Source organism: Myxine glutinosa, chromosome 14 (genome assembly GCF_964187855.1).
Source record: "Myxine glutinosa chromosome 14, kmMyxGlut1.1, whole genome shotgun sequence".
Taxonomy (NCBI): Eukaryota; Metazoa; Chordata; class Myxini; order Myxiniformes; family Myxinidae; genus Myxine; species Myxine glutinosa.
This window is the reverse complement of record NC_136274.1, coordinates 20,095,028-20,110,766: the sequence shown is the minus strand read 5'-3', so window position 1 is coordinate 20,110,766 and position 15,739 is coordinate 20,095,028. Positions and strand designations below refer to the sequence as shown.

Sequence of the window (15,739 nt, the reverse complement as noted above, 5' to 3'; positions counted from 1 at the left end):
AAATTGAGACACGACTCTTTGTAAAGAACTCTCCACGGGGAATAAAATATGTTAATGATGATGTTATAGGTCCCTTCATTATGACGTCATAATTCGACAAGTACAAAACTTCATCCGATCAAGATGAAATTTATTTGGCGTCATGTAGGCATAAATTGATGGAGAAAAATAATAATAATGACGTCATCGGTCACGTGGTTCGGCCGCCTTATTTGTTTTAACACAAAAGCCTTAAAAACCACTGAAAACATCCTGGCGATGGTTTGCAATCTCTAATTGCTCTTCCTTGTTTGTTTTAAAAGTTCACTATGAAAATTAACACCAAATAAATAAAAGCCCCTCGTGGCATTTGGCCACGCCCCCCAATAGCTTGCCCCACCCCCTCCACTCACCTGAAGCTGCGTGTGAACCTGCAGGGTCGTTCATTCGGCAATCACATCGCGACCTCAGGACCATTGTTGTAGTTGCCAGAGGATGGAAAACCTACGACGATTGTAAGTACAAACATTGTGCACATTAAAAGGAGTTATAATGATAATAATAACGATAGAGACACAAATGGTGTCGTTTTTTCCACGAGGGATACCTTCATGCGATACAAAAACATATAACACCATGTAATTACATGCTGTGCAGCTTCTCTCGGTTATTTGGTATTTCCAGTGAGTCCGTCGTCGGTGGGGTTGATGGGAATAGTTGTTGTTTGTTTTTCAAATAGCGATTCGATTGGGCAATCGGGGAAAGAAAAAAAAAACTTGGGCGATTGTTCAATCGGTAATTAATGGGTTAAAAACCGCAGGAATCTCTACATTGAAATAAATGAGGATGGAACAGACCAGAGGGAACAGTGGTAGGGGATGGGGGGCACAGGGGGTTGGGGGCGGAAGGAGCGGGTACACAAACAGTAGAGTTGAAGGTCAAAATTGAGGGAACCTTGGCCAAAAAATGGGTGTGGGGAGGAATGGGGGCAGGAAGGACGACGCATGGGGTGGACAAGATGAATGATACAGAAGGAAACCATCAAGAAGGAAAAAATGGAAATTTGGAAGGAGGTGCCCTTCGGGGTTGGGTTAACGAGGGTAGAAACATGGGTTTGCATTGGGGATGATCTGAGATCGTGGTGAACAGTTGTCTTGAAGACCTGGAGGGAAACAATGGCGGGTTTCTGATAGAATTTTGAGTGTCGTTAACCTAACCTTTTGCTAGTACTATCTGTCGTACAGGTGGCGGTCGTTTGCCAGGAGACCCAAAGATTTTGTATTCGATCCATCTGGAGAGTGGCTGTACCGCTGGCGGATCTTCGTGGCGTTCGCCTTTCTGTACAACGCCTTGGCCATTGTGTGCAGGTATCAGGACAAACCGCTGGTGACATTTGCTCCGCCACCGGGGGATTCATTCTCATGGGACTTCTGGCTTTGGATCGAGCCCGGCTTGCAATCGTAACTATAACGATAATTAAATACAAGGAGGATTTGCTATTGCAGTGAAACGTGATTTGAGCGAATTCTGGTTTATTATGCGACAAATTGCTCATGATCCTGCAGAGCAGAGGAGCTGAGATCATTCAGTGGTTTGCAATGTAGTGAATTTTGGCCTCAAATGACCTTGGATGGAATCTCTCCCCCACGTGACGGGTCACAGTGAATTATATTTTAAGTCACTGGCCCAATTAAAAACAGCCATTTTGCTGAAACATCTGGACAGTTGAGCTTTGAAATAATATAATACATTATTTAATGGGTGTAAAGCTGGAGGAGCAGTGCTTTGCCAGAACTGGTCGTCAGTAGATGTTAAAGACCTCTAACAACTATGTTTTGCATAGAATAGGCGAGTTATCTCCGGCAATGTGAACATTATCTCCGACCCAGTTATCATCATCTCCGACCCAGTTATCATTATCTCCGACCCAGTTATCATTATCTCCGACCCAGTTATCATTATCTCCGACCCAGTTATCATTATCTCCGACCCAGTTATCATTATCTCCGACCCAGTTATCATTATCTCCGACCCAGTTATCATTATGTCTGACCCAGTTATCATTATGTCTGACCCAGTTATCATTATCTCCGACCCAGTTATCATTATGTCTGACCCAGTTATCATTATGTCTGACCCAGTTATCATTATCTCCGACCCAGTTATCATTATGTCTGACCCAGTTATCATTATCTCCGACCCAGTTATCTCCGGCAATGTGAACATTGTCTCTGGCAATGCCGACCCAGTTATCATTATATCCGACCCCCAGTTATCATTATATCCGACCCAGTTATCATCATCTCTGACCCAGTTATCATCATCTCTGACCCAGTTATCATTATATCCGACCCAGTTATTATCGCCGACCCAGTCATCTCCGGCAATGTGAGCAGATTGCAAATCCCCATCCTGAACCCAAGCGGAGTGGCGACCCAGTCCTTGCACCTGGCCTTGTCTATCAAGGAATTTCGTTGGTGGACCTTTTGGCTGTAGGACAAGGTGTATATTGCATAAGGCGCATCACGTATGAAATAAAGTAAACGACTATACAGGTGAAGTAAAGTAAAGTAACGTAACAATGGCCTAGATGTACGCACACTCGCCTGAGTTTAGCCATCTATCGTTTGGATCCCGACCCGGCTATAAGCTGTCAACCTAGTATTTCACAGGTGATTCGTCAATGCGTGTGCTGTCCCTCGGATGGATACAGAAGGAAACCGACCCAGTTATCGGTGTGTGGTATCGGTGTGTGGATATCCCGTAGGATGGCACACACCGATGCAACCAACGCCCTGTCTCCAAAACACAATTTAATCAGGTTGGGTATCGAACCCAGGTAGCTCAATGGCAAGTACATTACCTCTGAGTCATCCTGTCGACCAATTTGCTGTAAAGGTTAGAAGTAATTAATCTTGATTAACTAAACTGTATTTGTGTTTTCAGGTCATGTCTGGTGGGTTTCCAGATGAAATACCTGGCGGGATGGATGGCTGCCGATTACATTGCAGATACCGTGTACATTGCAGATATTGCTGTGAAGATGCATACAGGTGTGTTTCGGTCGGGGAATAAGGGAATGGTACGCAAATTCGATAGTATATATGTAAAGGTGACGGCTCTGGGCACTGCTGTTTTAGCAGGTATCGGGACAAACCGCTGGTACCTCAGTGACGTCATGCCAGGAGAAAGAAGCGGCTAGGTGTAAAGCTCTGGGTGGAGAGAAGACTCGTTAGGGAGCATTCCCGAGCTTACTACCTCCCTCTGGGAATGGGCCTCTGCATTAAACTCCCATTCCCACTTCTTCAATCCCGGAAAGACGTGCTTTTAAAACAGGAATTTTTATAATCAAACGGACAATTATCTTTGTTCCAAATAAACGTATTATTAGTTTTCCAATTGTACCATTCTTATTATTCCAAGACAACAGGAACTAGGTATTAAGGAATCTCTCTAATGAGGTCGTGGACCATGTCAGTACGTGGCTAGCAAGGAGAAACACGAAACACGACACACGACAAACACGAAACACGACAGGGGTGCCATCTCAGTTGCAGAGGGAGTCGCAAAACTACTTTTACTGTAGTCGTTTGTTGTTTTACTTAATTTGTTTACTCAGTTAATAGTTGTTTTACTGTAAAATATTTTACTTATAATAGTCGCAATTTACTGTTCTCCCCTCTGGGCGGGCCGGTGCTCCTGCCTCACACCTAGCTCGGCTTCACGCTATTGAAACCAAAGCTTTCAGAATCATTGGAATCTCCTGCGATGAAGCTAACTCCGAGGGCCTTTCACTCACTCACCACAGGCAGGTTGGTGGTCTTACTGTCTTCTACCGACTCCTCTCCGTCCTTGCTCCCCCAGCTCTCTCTGTGCTCTGTCCCCCAAATATTCCTACAGGTCACACAAGATCTGCCTGCAACCCTCTTCTGGTGAAATTGCCAAAATCAAGACTCTCTATTCCCCTCCACTCTTTTATTCCTCTTTTCTCCCACCTCTGGAACAAACTCCCTCACTCACTTCAATCCCACTCCTCCCTCCAGGTCTTCAAAACAGTTGTTCACCACCATCTCTTGTCTTCCCCCATCCAAAACCTTGATCTTTTCTACCCCCGTTAATTCACCCCAGATCCACTTTTTTTAAATACCGACTTCTTTCCTGGAAGTCCTTCAATGTAGTTTCCTAGCAGTGTCCATGTTTTTTTTTCCCCTTCCCGTGCCTCCTCCCCCAAGCCCTCTCCCCCCCCCCTCCCCCCCACAGATCTCCTGATGTGCCTGCTCTCCATCTTGTTTCCCGCTCCCTTTATCATGTTTTATGTCAGTTTTTTTTTGTGATCAATGTTAGCTCTTACACGAGCCTCGATCTTGTATTTAAAAAAAAAAAAAAAAAAAAACCTATGCAGTTTTTTGGGGTCGACAATTGATCGATATGATGCTACAGCCAGAAGCTACTTTACGCTGAAATTTAATTGGTCAATACATCGTGCCGCATCAGCGATTGTCAGAGACTTGCCGCGCACTCCATGATGATGCATGATCATTGCCGATAACTCGTCGTAAAAGTTGATTCCAGCAAGTATGTTGGTTGGTTGGTTGGTTGGTTGGTTGGTTTGTCTGTCTGTGTGTTTGTTTGTGCGCAATACTACGTCTACACCGTTGCACATAGAATCGCCAAACTTTACACACATATTTTTCTTGCCCTGGAATACTGTGCCCAATTTTTAACTCTCTTGGCCCAAGGGCTCCATTATGACGTCATAATTCGATATTTCGACAAGTACAAAACTTCATCCAATCAAGATGCAATTTCTTGAGCGCCATGTCGGCATAAACTGGTGGAGAAAAAAAAAGGATGATGACGTCATCGGTCACGTGGTGCGGCCGCCATCTTGGAAAAACCGAGAAACTTTGCACCGATATCTCCGAAAGTGCTGAATAGAAAAAATTGAGACATGGCTCATTGTAAAGAACTCTCCATGGGGAATAAAATATGTTGATGATGTCATAGTTGCCTCCATTTTGACGCCATAATTCGACAAGTACAAAACTTCATCCGATCAAGATAAAATTTATTGAGCATAATCTAGGAATAAATGTTTAGAAAACAAATAATGATGACGTCATCGGTCACGTGGTTCGGCCGCCATCTTGGAAAAACCGAAAAACTTGATCCAAAATGGCCGATAAAAAAGTACATTCCGGCAAGTAATCGGTCTCTGACCGACTTTTCATTCTGTCTGTCTGTCTGTGAACAAGATATCTCAAAAAATTGTGGACGGCTTCGGACGAAATTTGGCAGAGATATAGCGTATGTGACAAGGACGAAATGATTAGATTTTGGTGAAGATCCGGATCCGGCTAGTAAAAATTTTAAGTGATTCTTCACCATTGGGAGCCTGGTGTTGGCTTAGCGGTTAGGGTGTTGGATTGGGATCCTAGGATCCTGAGTTCAAATCCCGGTCGATCGTTGAATTAACGCCAGGGGGGTTGACCCAGCCTATCATCCTTCCAACGTTGGCAAATTGAGTACCAGCTTGCGGTGATGAATGTGCTGGTGTGTGCCCCAGCTTAGAATAGGTACACCATATCCCTGCATGTGACTAAAGGGTTGGCGTCAGGAAGGGCATCCGGCCATAAAAACATTGCCTCAAAAAGGGAAGCATGATGATTGTCATGGGACCCGCAAGGGCTCTAGCAGGGAAAATGGCCTTAAAAAGGGAATTGTGTTTTCTTCACCATTGGGAGATAGGGCCAAAAACGATATGTAGCAGGATTTCTCAAAAAGTTGTGGACGGGTTATGACAAAACTTGGCAGATGAGTTGGTTTGGTGACAAGAACAAGCCAATTCAATTTTGTTTCAGGTCCGGATCCAGATCCGACCTATCAGTGGAATACAAAACAAACTCTTCAGCCCGGCGGGAATATGCATTCTACCGAGTGATGTTCTAGTTACCTTTTGGTTTACCACATTAACCATCCTGAATACACTTCAAAATGATAAGTATGCGGGTGTCTTCTGATACCTCAGGGAGATGGATGCCCCTCTTGCATAACCCCAGGTCATCTGTGGCAAGGTGTAGTACCTGTCAGCCCCCCTCACCAGGGTAACGGCCCACAGCCATGCGGTTTAAATGGCAGATGGCTCTGCACACCTGGTGGGTGAGAGTCCAGTTGACTCCAACAGCACGGGCGGAAGAGGGTGAATTCCGCAACGGCAAGCAGAGAGACGGAGAGGAGTGGCGACCCCCGTCTATACCACACACTTACCTGTGTGTACCAGCCATAGAAAGGCAATGTTATCATTGCCCGAGGAGACTCGACATCAAAATGATAACGATGATCTTCAACCAGATGCATACAAAATACTCGTTTTCTCATGTGAAATGTAATGTGCTATAAAATAATGTTGTTGTTATTATTATTTTCCAGACTACAGAACAGCTTGGGGTCATTTCCATTACCCTGGACTGACTGAACAGGCTAAGCAATCTGCTCCAATCAATGGTTGGAACAATTACTTGTCCTACCTCTTAATTATCCTGGCATTTCTGGCTCTAAGTTAGAGCAAGGCAATCATCCTAACCCAATCAGCAAGACAGATGGGTAATAATTAAAATGACCCACCATCTTGTAAAACAAAAAACAACCTTTTATATCTCGACATTGACGGATAATGCTTTCAAATGTCAATGATCATTCAGATATGCAGAAGTGCTTGGCATTCTGTTGATTATCAAGTTAAAATGGTAAGTCGTGTAAACTTGTGTATGTGCATGTGCAGGTTTCATGGAGCAAGGTATACTCGTCAAAGCTTCTGATCGCATACGTCAACGGTATGTCCGAACCCCCAAGTTCAGGCTCGATGTACTGTCTCTCCTGCCGACGGACCTCCTTTTAATTGCTGTCGGCACAAACTACCCGGAGGTTCGGTTCAACCGTCTTCTACATGCAAGTGCGTTCTTTGAAGCTTTGGACCAACACGAGACCCGCACGAGTTATCCAAAGTCCTTCCGTGTGTTCAAACTGATCCTTTACATCATTTTCATCATTCACTGGAACGCATGCATATATTTTGCCCTGTCCAAGCACATTGGCTTCGGGGTGGACAAATGGGTGTACCCAAACATGTCAAATCCGGCATTTGCAACCATAACCAGGCAGTACATCTACAGCTTCTATTTTTCCACCGTGGTTTTAACAACGGTTGGTGACTTCCCAAGGGCAAACAATGAAAAGGAATACCTCTTTATGGTATTTGACTTCCTGGTCACAATTTTTGTGTTTGCCACGATTGTGGGGAACTTGGGTTCAATTATCTCGAGTCTCAATGAGCACAAGGATCATTTCCAAGCCCAGGTTACCTCTGTGAAGCAATACATGAAGAACCGGAATGTTGGACAAAAAACTGAGAATAAGGTGGCCACGTGGTTTGAGTTCCTGAGGAGCAGCGACCAGATTTTCAGTGAGGAGATGGTAATGAACCTCCTCCCAGAGAAGCTAAGGGCTGCCGTCGCTATCAACATACACCTCAATACATTACAGAAGGTTGGTAAATTGTAGTAAAACTAAACATCCTCTGATTTGTCATGATATCTGATAGAATCAATTTCATCACTGCTGTCTTTGGAGTTTACATTCTCTTTTCTTTGTTGCCAAGTCTGCAGATTCAATTCCGACTAGAAACATAGTGCACTTTTGGGCACATAATATACTCGATGAAAGATTTTACACGATGTTTATTGCCAAAGCCACCAAATAGGGGACAAGAGTAGCATGGAAAATTCTGGTCTTAGGCCAAACTAATTGATGCAGAAATGTGGAAGGCAGAATTGAAATTTTACCACTGCTGTCATTGGCTTACTTTTGCACAAATTCTATCACAGATCTTAAACTACACCTGCGCTCGGTAGAGCATCCTGAAAGTTTACGTTTTGTATCCCACTGATAGGCCAGAGGTGCATCCAGACCTTAACCAAAATCTAATTGGCTTGTTCTTGTCAACTGCCCAACTCATCCACCAAGTTTCGTCCGAATCCATCCATAAGTTTCTGAAATATCAAACTATATATAATTTTTAGCCCTGTCTCTCAAAGGTGAAGGATCACTGAATAAATTATAGCATCCGGATCTGGATTCGGATCTTCACCAAAATATAATCAATTCGTCCTTGTCACACACCAAACCTGTCCGCTAAGTTTATTCTGAAATCGCCCACAACTCTCAGATATCCTGCACACAAACAGACAAACAGGGGTGGATACATAAACTCAAACCACCTTTGGTGGTGGCGGTAAAAATGTGTTAAAGAGAATGCAGATGACACAACCAGCTTAATGTGACCAAGATGGATGGTAATTGTCTTGTGTATACAGTACCAGTCTTATTTTTACAACAGTTAAATCTGACTCCTAAATGGATTAAAGAGGAGGCAATTTGTATCTCAAATAAGTGATCATGCCTTTTCTATGGAAAGGATTTTAAGCTGGCGATCTCCTCTGCTTGCAGCAAGTGTGTATCACATGAGCTCAATGAGCAATGCAATACAGAATCATTCCTAAGGATAGGCATACACTGACAAACACCTTGCTGAGAGGGCACATACCATGCATGGCAAAGGCTTGTATTCAAAGTGATGCTTGTATTCAACACTTGGGGCAGCTGTGGTGTCCTTGGGCTTGAATACAATTTTTACTTGATCAAAGTGTTGCTCTTCCATGCACCTAATTCTTGGAAAAAAGAAAAAGAAAAAAAGGAAAGTCAGCCTACATGCATTGGCAGATTTTGCAAAATTTTCCCTTCGCCTCCCCCCTCCTGAAGACTCACACAGATAAACTCCACAGATATATATGTTGTGGTTGAAGTAAAACACATCCAATTTTTTTTACATTTCCTTGGCATACGAGGTTCGACAATAAAGTTCCAGGATTATAGCAATATAAAAATGTATTGTAAATGTACAAATTAAGTTCAGTCGATGCCTTCAAAGTAAACTCACTGGAAGTCTTTACATGCTTGCCAATGTCACTGCCATGATTCAAAGGACCCTTGTAAGTCGTTGTCTGAGATGCCATTAAGCTCATTGGTCATGGCTCTCTGGATCTTTTCTATTTATGCAAAATGAGTTCCTTTCATTGGAATTTCGGACACACGTCAGAACAGACCAACATTCTCACCCTTTCGACGTGTTTGACCATTTTGGCAATTGATGGGTGCCCCAAACACGCATCATCATTCACGTCCATTCTCCCTTCCACAAACTTATTGGTCCACTCAACCACAAGTGATCTTGGCATTGGGTCTTTCCTGTACACCAGCTTCAACTTGTCAAAAGTGTCCGTGCCACTTTTGTTTAGTTTTACGAAAAACTTGATGAGGAGTCTCTGTTCCATGAACTTGTCGTTCATCTTCAGAACATTGCAACACTTATGATTTTAACAAATGAAACTCCAGTACAGCAAAAAAACACAGCTGATCGATACAACGGCTAACATAGTACTGACATTACGATGTACGTCCAATTATGAAAACCAAGCTTGCGCTGCCACATCTCGAAAAAAACCATCAGTCCTGTACCTTTATTGTCAGACATTGTATACTGGCCAGCCTTTTCACACATGACATAAAACATGATTCTTACAACAAATTGGACCAAAGATGGAAAGTGCATGCCTACCTTTAGTTGTAGCAGGGTCCAGCAGATTGTGTTGATCACGATTACCATCTGCGGATGCCATCTCCGTCAAAATATTTGAGCGTACAGCACTTTCGAGGCACATGCTTTGACGACGCCTTTTTTTTTTTTTTTTGTATACAAGATCGAGGCTCGTGAAAGAGCTAGCATTAATCACACAAAAAGTCAACCGACACATAAAACACAAAATAAGGGGAGCGGAACACAAGATGGGGAGAGAGGGGGAAGGACACAAACACAACATTTGAGAGCAAGACACCGAGAGAAATGTGGGAGGAGGAGGGCTTGGGGGGAGGTGGTAGAGATTTCAAACATAATAACACGGCAAGGACTTCCAGGAAAGAAGTTGGAATTTCAAAAAAAAAGTGTATCTGGGGTGAAAATTAGCGGGGGTAGAAAATATCAAGGTTTTGGAGGGGGGAAGATAAGAGATGGTGGTGAACAGCTGTTTTAAAGACCTGGAGGGAGGAGTGGGATTGAAGGGAGTGGGGGAGTTTGTTCCAGAGGTGGGAGAAAAGGGGAATGAAAGAGTGAAGGTGAGCAGAGAGCCTAGATTTTGGCAGTTTAACCATAAGAGGGTTGCTGGCAGATCTTATGCGACCTCCAAGAATATTAGGGGGACAGAGGATGGGGAGAGCTGGGGGAGAAAGGTCGGAGAGGAGTCGGTAGAAGACAAAGACCACCAACCTGCCTGCGGTGAATGAGTGAAAGGCCCTCGGAGTTAGCTTCATCGCAGGAGATTCCAATGATTCTGAAAGCTTTGGTTTCAACAGCGTGAAGCCGAGCTAAGTGTGAGGCAGGAGCACCGACCCAGAGGGGGGAACAGTATTCCATTGAGCTGCGGATGAAAGCCTTGTATGTGGTGAGGAGCTCAGGTGTGCCAAGGAAGGACTTCGCACGACGGAGGATGCCAAGTCGGCGACTGGCTTTGGAGGCCAGCCTGGAAATGTGGTTTTCCCAAGAAAGATCATGGCAGATAGTGAGACCCAAAATCTTGAGCGACAGAACTTCTTGAAGAGGATTGTTGAGAAAGTAGATGGGAGGGTTTTCCAGTCGGTCTTTTTGGAGAGACATAGTAAGAGTGTGAGATTTGTCAGGATTGAAAGACATGTTCCACTTGCTTGACCAGTCTGTGATTTTGTCCAGGTCTGCAGAGTGAGGAGGCTGCAGACTGCCGATCTGGGGGATGAGGAATGGAACGGCAGATAGTGGAGTCATCAGCAAAGAGATAGAGAGGATTTTCCAGAGAGTCGGAGAGATCATTGATGAAGACCAGAAATAGCACAGGGCCCAGAACACTACCTTGGGAACTCCAGCCAGAACAGGAGGGGAGATGCGAGAAATCCATTCAGGGCCACACGTTGCCTACGACCAGAGAGGAAGTCTGCAAGCCATGAGTGGAGATTTCCATGGACACCATAGGAGGAGAGTTTGGTGAGAGCAGAGTTGTGTGCCAGACGGTATCGAAGGCACGTGATATTTCAAGGGAGACAGCTCTGATTTCCTGTTTGGCATTGAGGACCTCCATCCATTGTTGAGACAGCAGAAGCAACATGTCCAGAGTAGAATGACCTGGTCTGAATCCAATTTGATGATAAGAGATCAAGCCATTGGAGAAGAGGAAGGATTTGATATCTGATGCAATGATGGATTCCATGACTTTGCTGATACTTTGGAGCAGGCTGATTGGTCTGTAGTTGCAAGGATCTGTTTTTGCACCTTTTTTGTGTAAAGCGGTAATGTTTGCTGATTTCCAAGCAGATGGAAGATGACCTTGAGCAAAAGAGAGGGTGAAGAGAACAGAGAGAGGGAGTGAAAGAGCGGAAGAACAGGATTTTAGGACCCGTGGGCTGATGCCGTCAGGTCCAGTTGCAGAATCCGAGTCGAGGGTTGACAGAAACTTTTCCACCTTGTCAGGAGGAAAGGACACAGAGTCCAGGAGCAGCTGGGTATGACTGGGTACGGTGGGTACAGAGAGGGATGGGTTTGGGACACAAGATTTAGAGGCAAACACAGAGTTGAGGCATTCGTCTTTTTCACATGCGGAGTCAGCCGTGTGGCCATTTGAGGTGAGGGAGGGGATGGAGGGGGAACAAACACCAGAAACAGATTTGACCAGACGCCACCAGGATTTGGAAGAGGGAGACAGATAAGAGAGTTCGGTCCTGAAAACGGAGAGATATTGTTTCCTGGCTCTCCTGAGGGTGGACACACACTTGTTTCGGACTTTGTGAAAGGAAATGAGATTTCTTTCCGTTGGATTTGCTTTCCAGGAGACGAAAGCAAGTTGTTTCTGGGCAATAGCCTCACCACAAGATTCCGTGTACCATGGACGGGAGGAAGGGTATGACAACAGAAGACGAGATGGGATAAATCTGTGCATGAGAGAGAGCAGTTTGCTTTGGAAGAATTCCCAGGAAGAATTTATGTCAGAGGCAGAATTTATGTCAGAATTTATGTCAATTTATGTCAGAGATCCGGACCCGAATACAAGAATTTGTCGAGTGATTTTTCACCATCGAGTGATGGTGAAATGGTGAAATGATATATAGTATGATGTTTCAAAAAGTTATGGACGGATTCGGACAAAACTTGGTTAACAGATTGGGTGTGTGACAAGAACAAGCCGATTCGATTTTTGTTCAGGTGCGGATGCAGATCCGGCCGATACAAAACGTAAACTGTTCGGCCTGGCAGAGGTATGCGTTCTTCCAAGTGCTCTTCTAGTTTATACATGTTTTACAATAAAAAGTCCATGTCGACTTTGAACAGCCTTCATATATTTCCTGAACTAGCAACGGTACCCACCCCTAAGGGCGGGGCTTCAATTGGGAGGCCCAAATGAAAAGGCAAAATATCAGAAATTGAAGGGTTTTTTTTTTATTTTAAACGATTTATATGAACATCCATTAAATCATATCACATGCAAATCATCAAAATCTAAACAGTATTTGTAGAATTTCAATAAAAGCCACATCACCGTTCATATTGGTAAATATTATTCCATCGTGTTTGGAAAAACTGGAAAATTGGAAAAACAATACAGCCTATTTTACTCCAGGGGGTTTGGGAAAATTGGAAAATTGGAAAATTGGGGAAAAAATTGGAAAATTGGGGAAAAAATTGGAAAAACAATACAGCCTATTTTACTGCAGGGAGTCCCAGGATTACCCACTCGAAATTTAGTTGCGATCGGTTCAGCCGGTTTTGCGGTACCTGGGAACAGACGGACAGACAGACATTTGGTGAATTATAGTAAGATGTCAAGATAATTTATACCTATAAATCTGTAAATATAATATGGTTACCACCTGTAAATGACTTGCATCTCCTACAATAGCTGTTTTGATGGTAAAGACAGAGGTAGCAAAAAAAGCAATACAACTTACCTTCCATATTCTTGTGACTCATCTGGAAATCTAACACTGACTTTTTTTTTTTAGGTGGAGATCTTCAAGAACTGTGAGATAAAGCTGTTGGAAGAGCTTGTGCTCAAGTTGAAGCCTCAGTTGAGCAGCCCAGGAGATTACGTGTGTCACAAGGGTGACATTGGCAAAGAAATGTACATAATAAAGGAAGGGAATCTCGCAGTCGTCTCAGATGATGCAAGCATCACCTATGCCGTTCTTGGACATGGAACATACTTTGGTGAGATCAGCATCCTCAATATCAAAGGCAGTAAAGCCGGAAACCGTAGAACAGCCAACATACGCAGCAACGGATATTCCGATTTGTTTCGGTTGTCTAAGGAGGATCTCACCGAGGTATTGCAGGAGTTTCCTGCTGCTCGTGTAATCCTGGAGGAGAAGGGGCGTCAAATCTTAACCAAAATGAACCTTCTCGATGAAGAAGAGGCTTTGGCTACAGTGGACACGACGGCACTGGAGCAACAACTAGCGTCGATGGAAAAGAGCGTAGACGAGCTGCAGACACGTATGGCTCGCATCATGGCTGAACATTCGGCGGTGAAAGGAAAAATCAAAGTCCGTATCTGTCGCCTGGAGAAAAGGTTGAAGAAGCCGCGCCGCCCACTTGCATCAGAGAGTGAAAACAAACTTAGCAGCAGTAGCAGTTTTAGTGAATTGGAGTAAATCACTTGAACTATCTCAGACCGGAAGTCTAAGATACCGGAAGTGTCAAAATGGCCGACTTAGTCAAGTCTTAAGGACTATCTTATGTATAAACCAAATATCGTTTGGCAACCTGGTGTTGGGCTAGCGGCTAGGGTGCCAGCTTAGGATCCAAGGATCCTGGGTTCGAATCCCGGTCGATCGCTGAATTAACGCCAGGGGGTTGACTCAGCCTGTCATCCTTCCGAGGTCGGCAAATTGAGTACCAGTTCACTGGTAATTCCCTGTTTATCGTAAAAAGGCGACAAACAGGGTTGGCGGCAGGAAGGGCATCCGGCCGTAAAACATTGCTTCAAAAAGGGGACCAAAAAAACAACAACAACCACGGTCCCCGAAAAGGCCAACCCCCGCTTTGCGGGGAAAAATGGCCTCTAAACGGTGGTTTTTAACCAATAGTGTCCCAGGGTCATTCGAAAACCACTTTCATATTTGCATCGCTAATTACTAAAATATTTACTTTGCTGTTGAAGTAAACAACCAAAACAAGTGTATTACTAGCTTATCTGGAATTGAAATTCCGGATAAGGTATGGTCATCTTTTTGCACCGTCCGTCCATCTGTCTCTTATTTCAACTTTTCGGGCCAAACCATCTGAAAATTGGCAGAGAGGTTCTGCTCCTGACTGGTAATGGGGATTGCAAAGCTCATTCCAGTCCACAGAGTTCTATAAATAATTTTTTTTTTTTAACAATTAATTAATTAATTAATTAATAATTAATTTATTTCATTTATAGAACTCTGTGTTCCAGTCACATGACCAGAGGTGTATCAAAATGGCGGACACAGTAAATTCCTTCAAAAACCTTTTTCTCCTAACCCACGAGTCAGAATGTTACCAAACTTGGGTTACAACATTAGGCAGGGTAGGGATGTTAAATTGTGGAGTTCATGCCAATCACGTGACCAGAAGTGTCAAAATGGCCGACTTAGTTAATTTTTTGGAAAAATTGCATACATTCCTTCAACAATCTTCTTATTCGTCAGACCCAACAGTCAGAATGCTACCAAATTTGAGTTGCAATATTAGGCCAGGGCCCAGATAAGCTGCAGGTCCATTGGTCCTATTTTTATGTTTCAGTGTTCCATTTTGCGAAACACGTCATCACATTCCTTAAGGTTTCCCAGTTACCTTAGTTTGCACACTTTTCAAGTTTATAAAATGGAGTTTGCGTTTGGCATGGAAAACTTTTCATTCAAAGAAGAACTTTGAGTTCATGCAAACCTGGTCGGCAAAGTTTGGCTCACCTGTAGTGGTAATCTGTCGTTTACATTGTATCATTTTTGGGTACGGTAGTGTAACTATACAGAAAATATCACCAACCTATAATGGGCTCATTCGATGGAGCAAAAAGGAAAGCGATATAATCATTGTCGTCGAATGTGTGCAATGATTACGTGTGGGCTCCATAGAAACTCCATTTGAAAGGAAAAAGTGCACCCTTCGAGACAGCCTAATGGTGGCTGAGTCTGAGGGACTCTAGCATGATAAAGTGTACAGTGGAAGCAAAACGACGATTCACTCAACGCAGATGAGCTCTCAAGGGCACACTGTCCCATGTGGGCTCACACTGTGTGTGATTAGCAAAAGGCCTCTATTTTAATTGCTGCTTTTTTATACTATTGTATGTTTTGCTTCTCAGTCATGTTATATCGCCCAGGCCTCGAGGAGCTGGTCTGCGTTTATGGCATTTGTTACAAAAGTTGACCAAGCTCTTTCATGTAAGTCAATATGGTGTGCGTGAGATGTACGAACATTAAAAAATTTTAACAAATGTGTTAAAAAAACAAAACAATTTGTCCCACAAGGCACCAGCACCAAATATACAAAAGCCACAGTGTGCCCAATTATATTATATATATATATGTTTTTTTTGTTTGTTTTTTTTGTATTCAAGATCGAGGCTCGTGTAAGAGCTAACATTAATGACAAAAAACAAAC

The 15,739-nt window shown here is 43.6% G+C and overlaps 1 protein-coding gene across 1 annotated transcript; it reads left to right on the top strand.

The window, feature by feature from the left end:
* Positions 1-442: 442 nt before the first annotated feature.
* LOC137439319 (cyclic nucleotide-gated channel alpha-2-like) lies at positions 443-13,897 on the top strand. The gene is made up of 5 exons (XM_068135048.2): positions 443-494; positions 1,224-1,346; positions 2,926-3,032; positions 6,761-7,524; positions 13,114-13,897. The coding sequence occupies exons 1-5, from the start codon at positions 475-477 to the stop codon at positions 13,759-13,761; spliced, it is 1,662 nt and encodes a 553-aa protein (XP_067991149.1). The 5' UTR covers positions 443-474; the 3' UTR covers positions 13,762-13,897.
* Positions 13,898-15,739: the final 1,842 nt, after the last annotated feature.

What these genes read in the sequence shown, in the direction of transcription:
- LOC137439319 (XM_068135048.2), top strand. Translation starts at nt 475, where the DNA reads ATGGAAAACCTACGACGATT. An exon ending in ATGGAAAACCTACGACGATT is followed by an intron (nt 495 to 1,223) that starts GTAAGTACAAAC and finishes TCTGTCGTACAG; the next exon opens with GTGGCGGTCGTTTGCCAGGA. An exon ending in GCCTTGGCCATTGTGTGCAG is followed by an intron (nt 1,347 to 2,925) that starts GTATCAGGACAA and finishes TTGTGTTTTCAG; the next exon opens with GTCATGTCTGGTGGGTTTCC.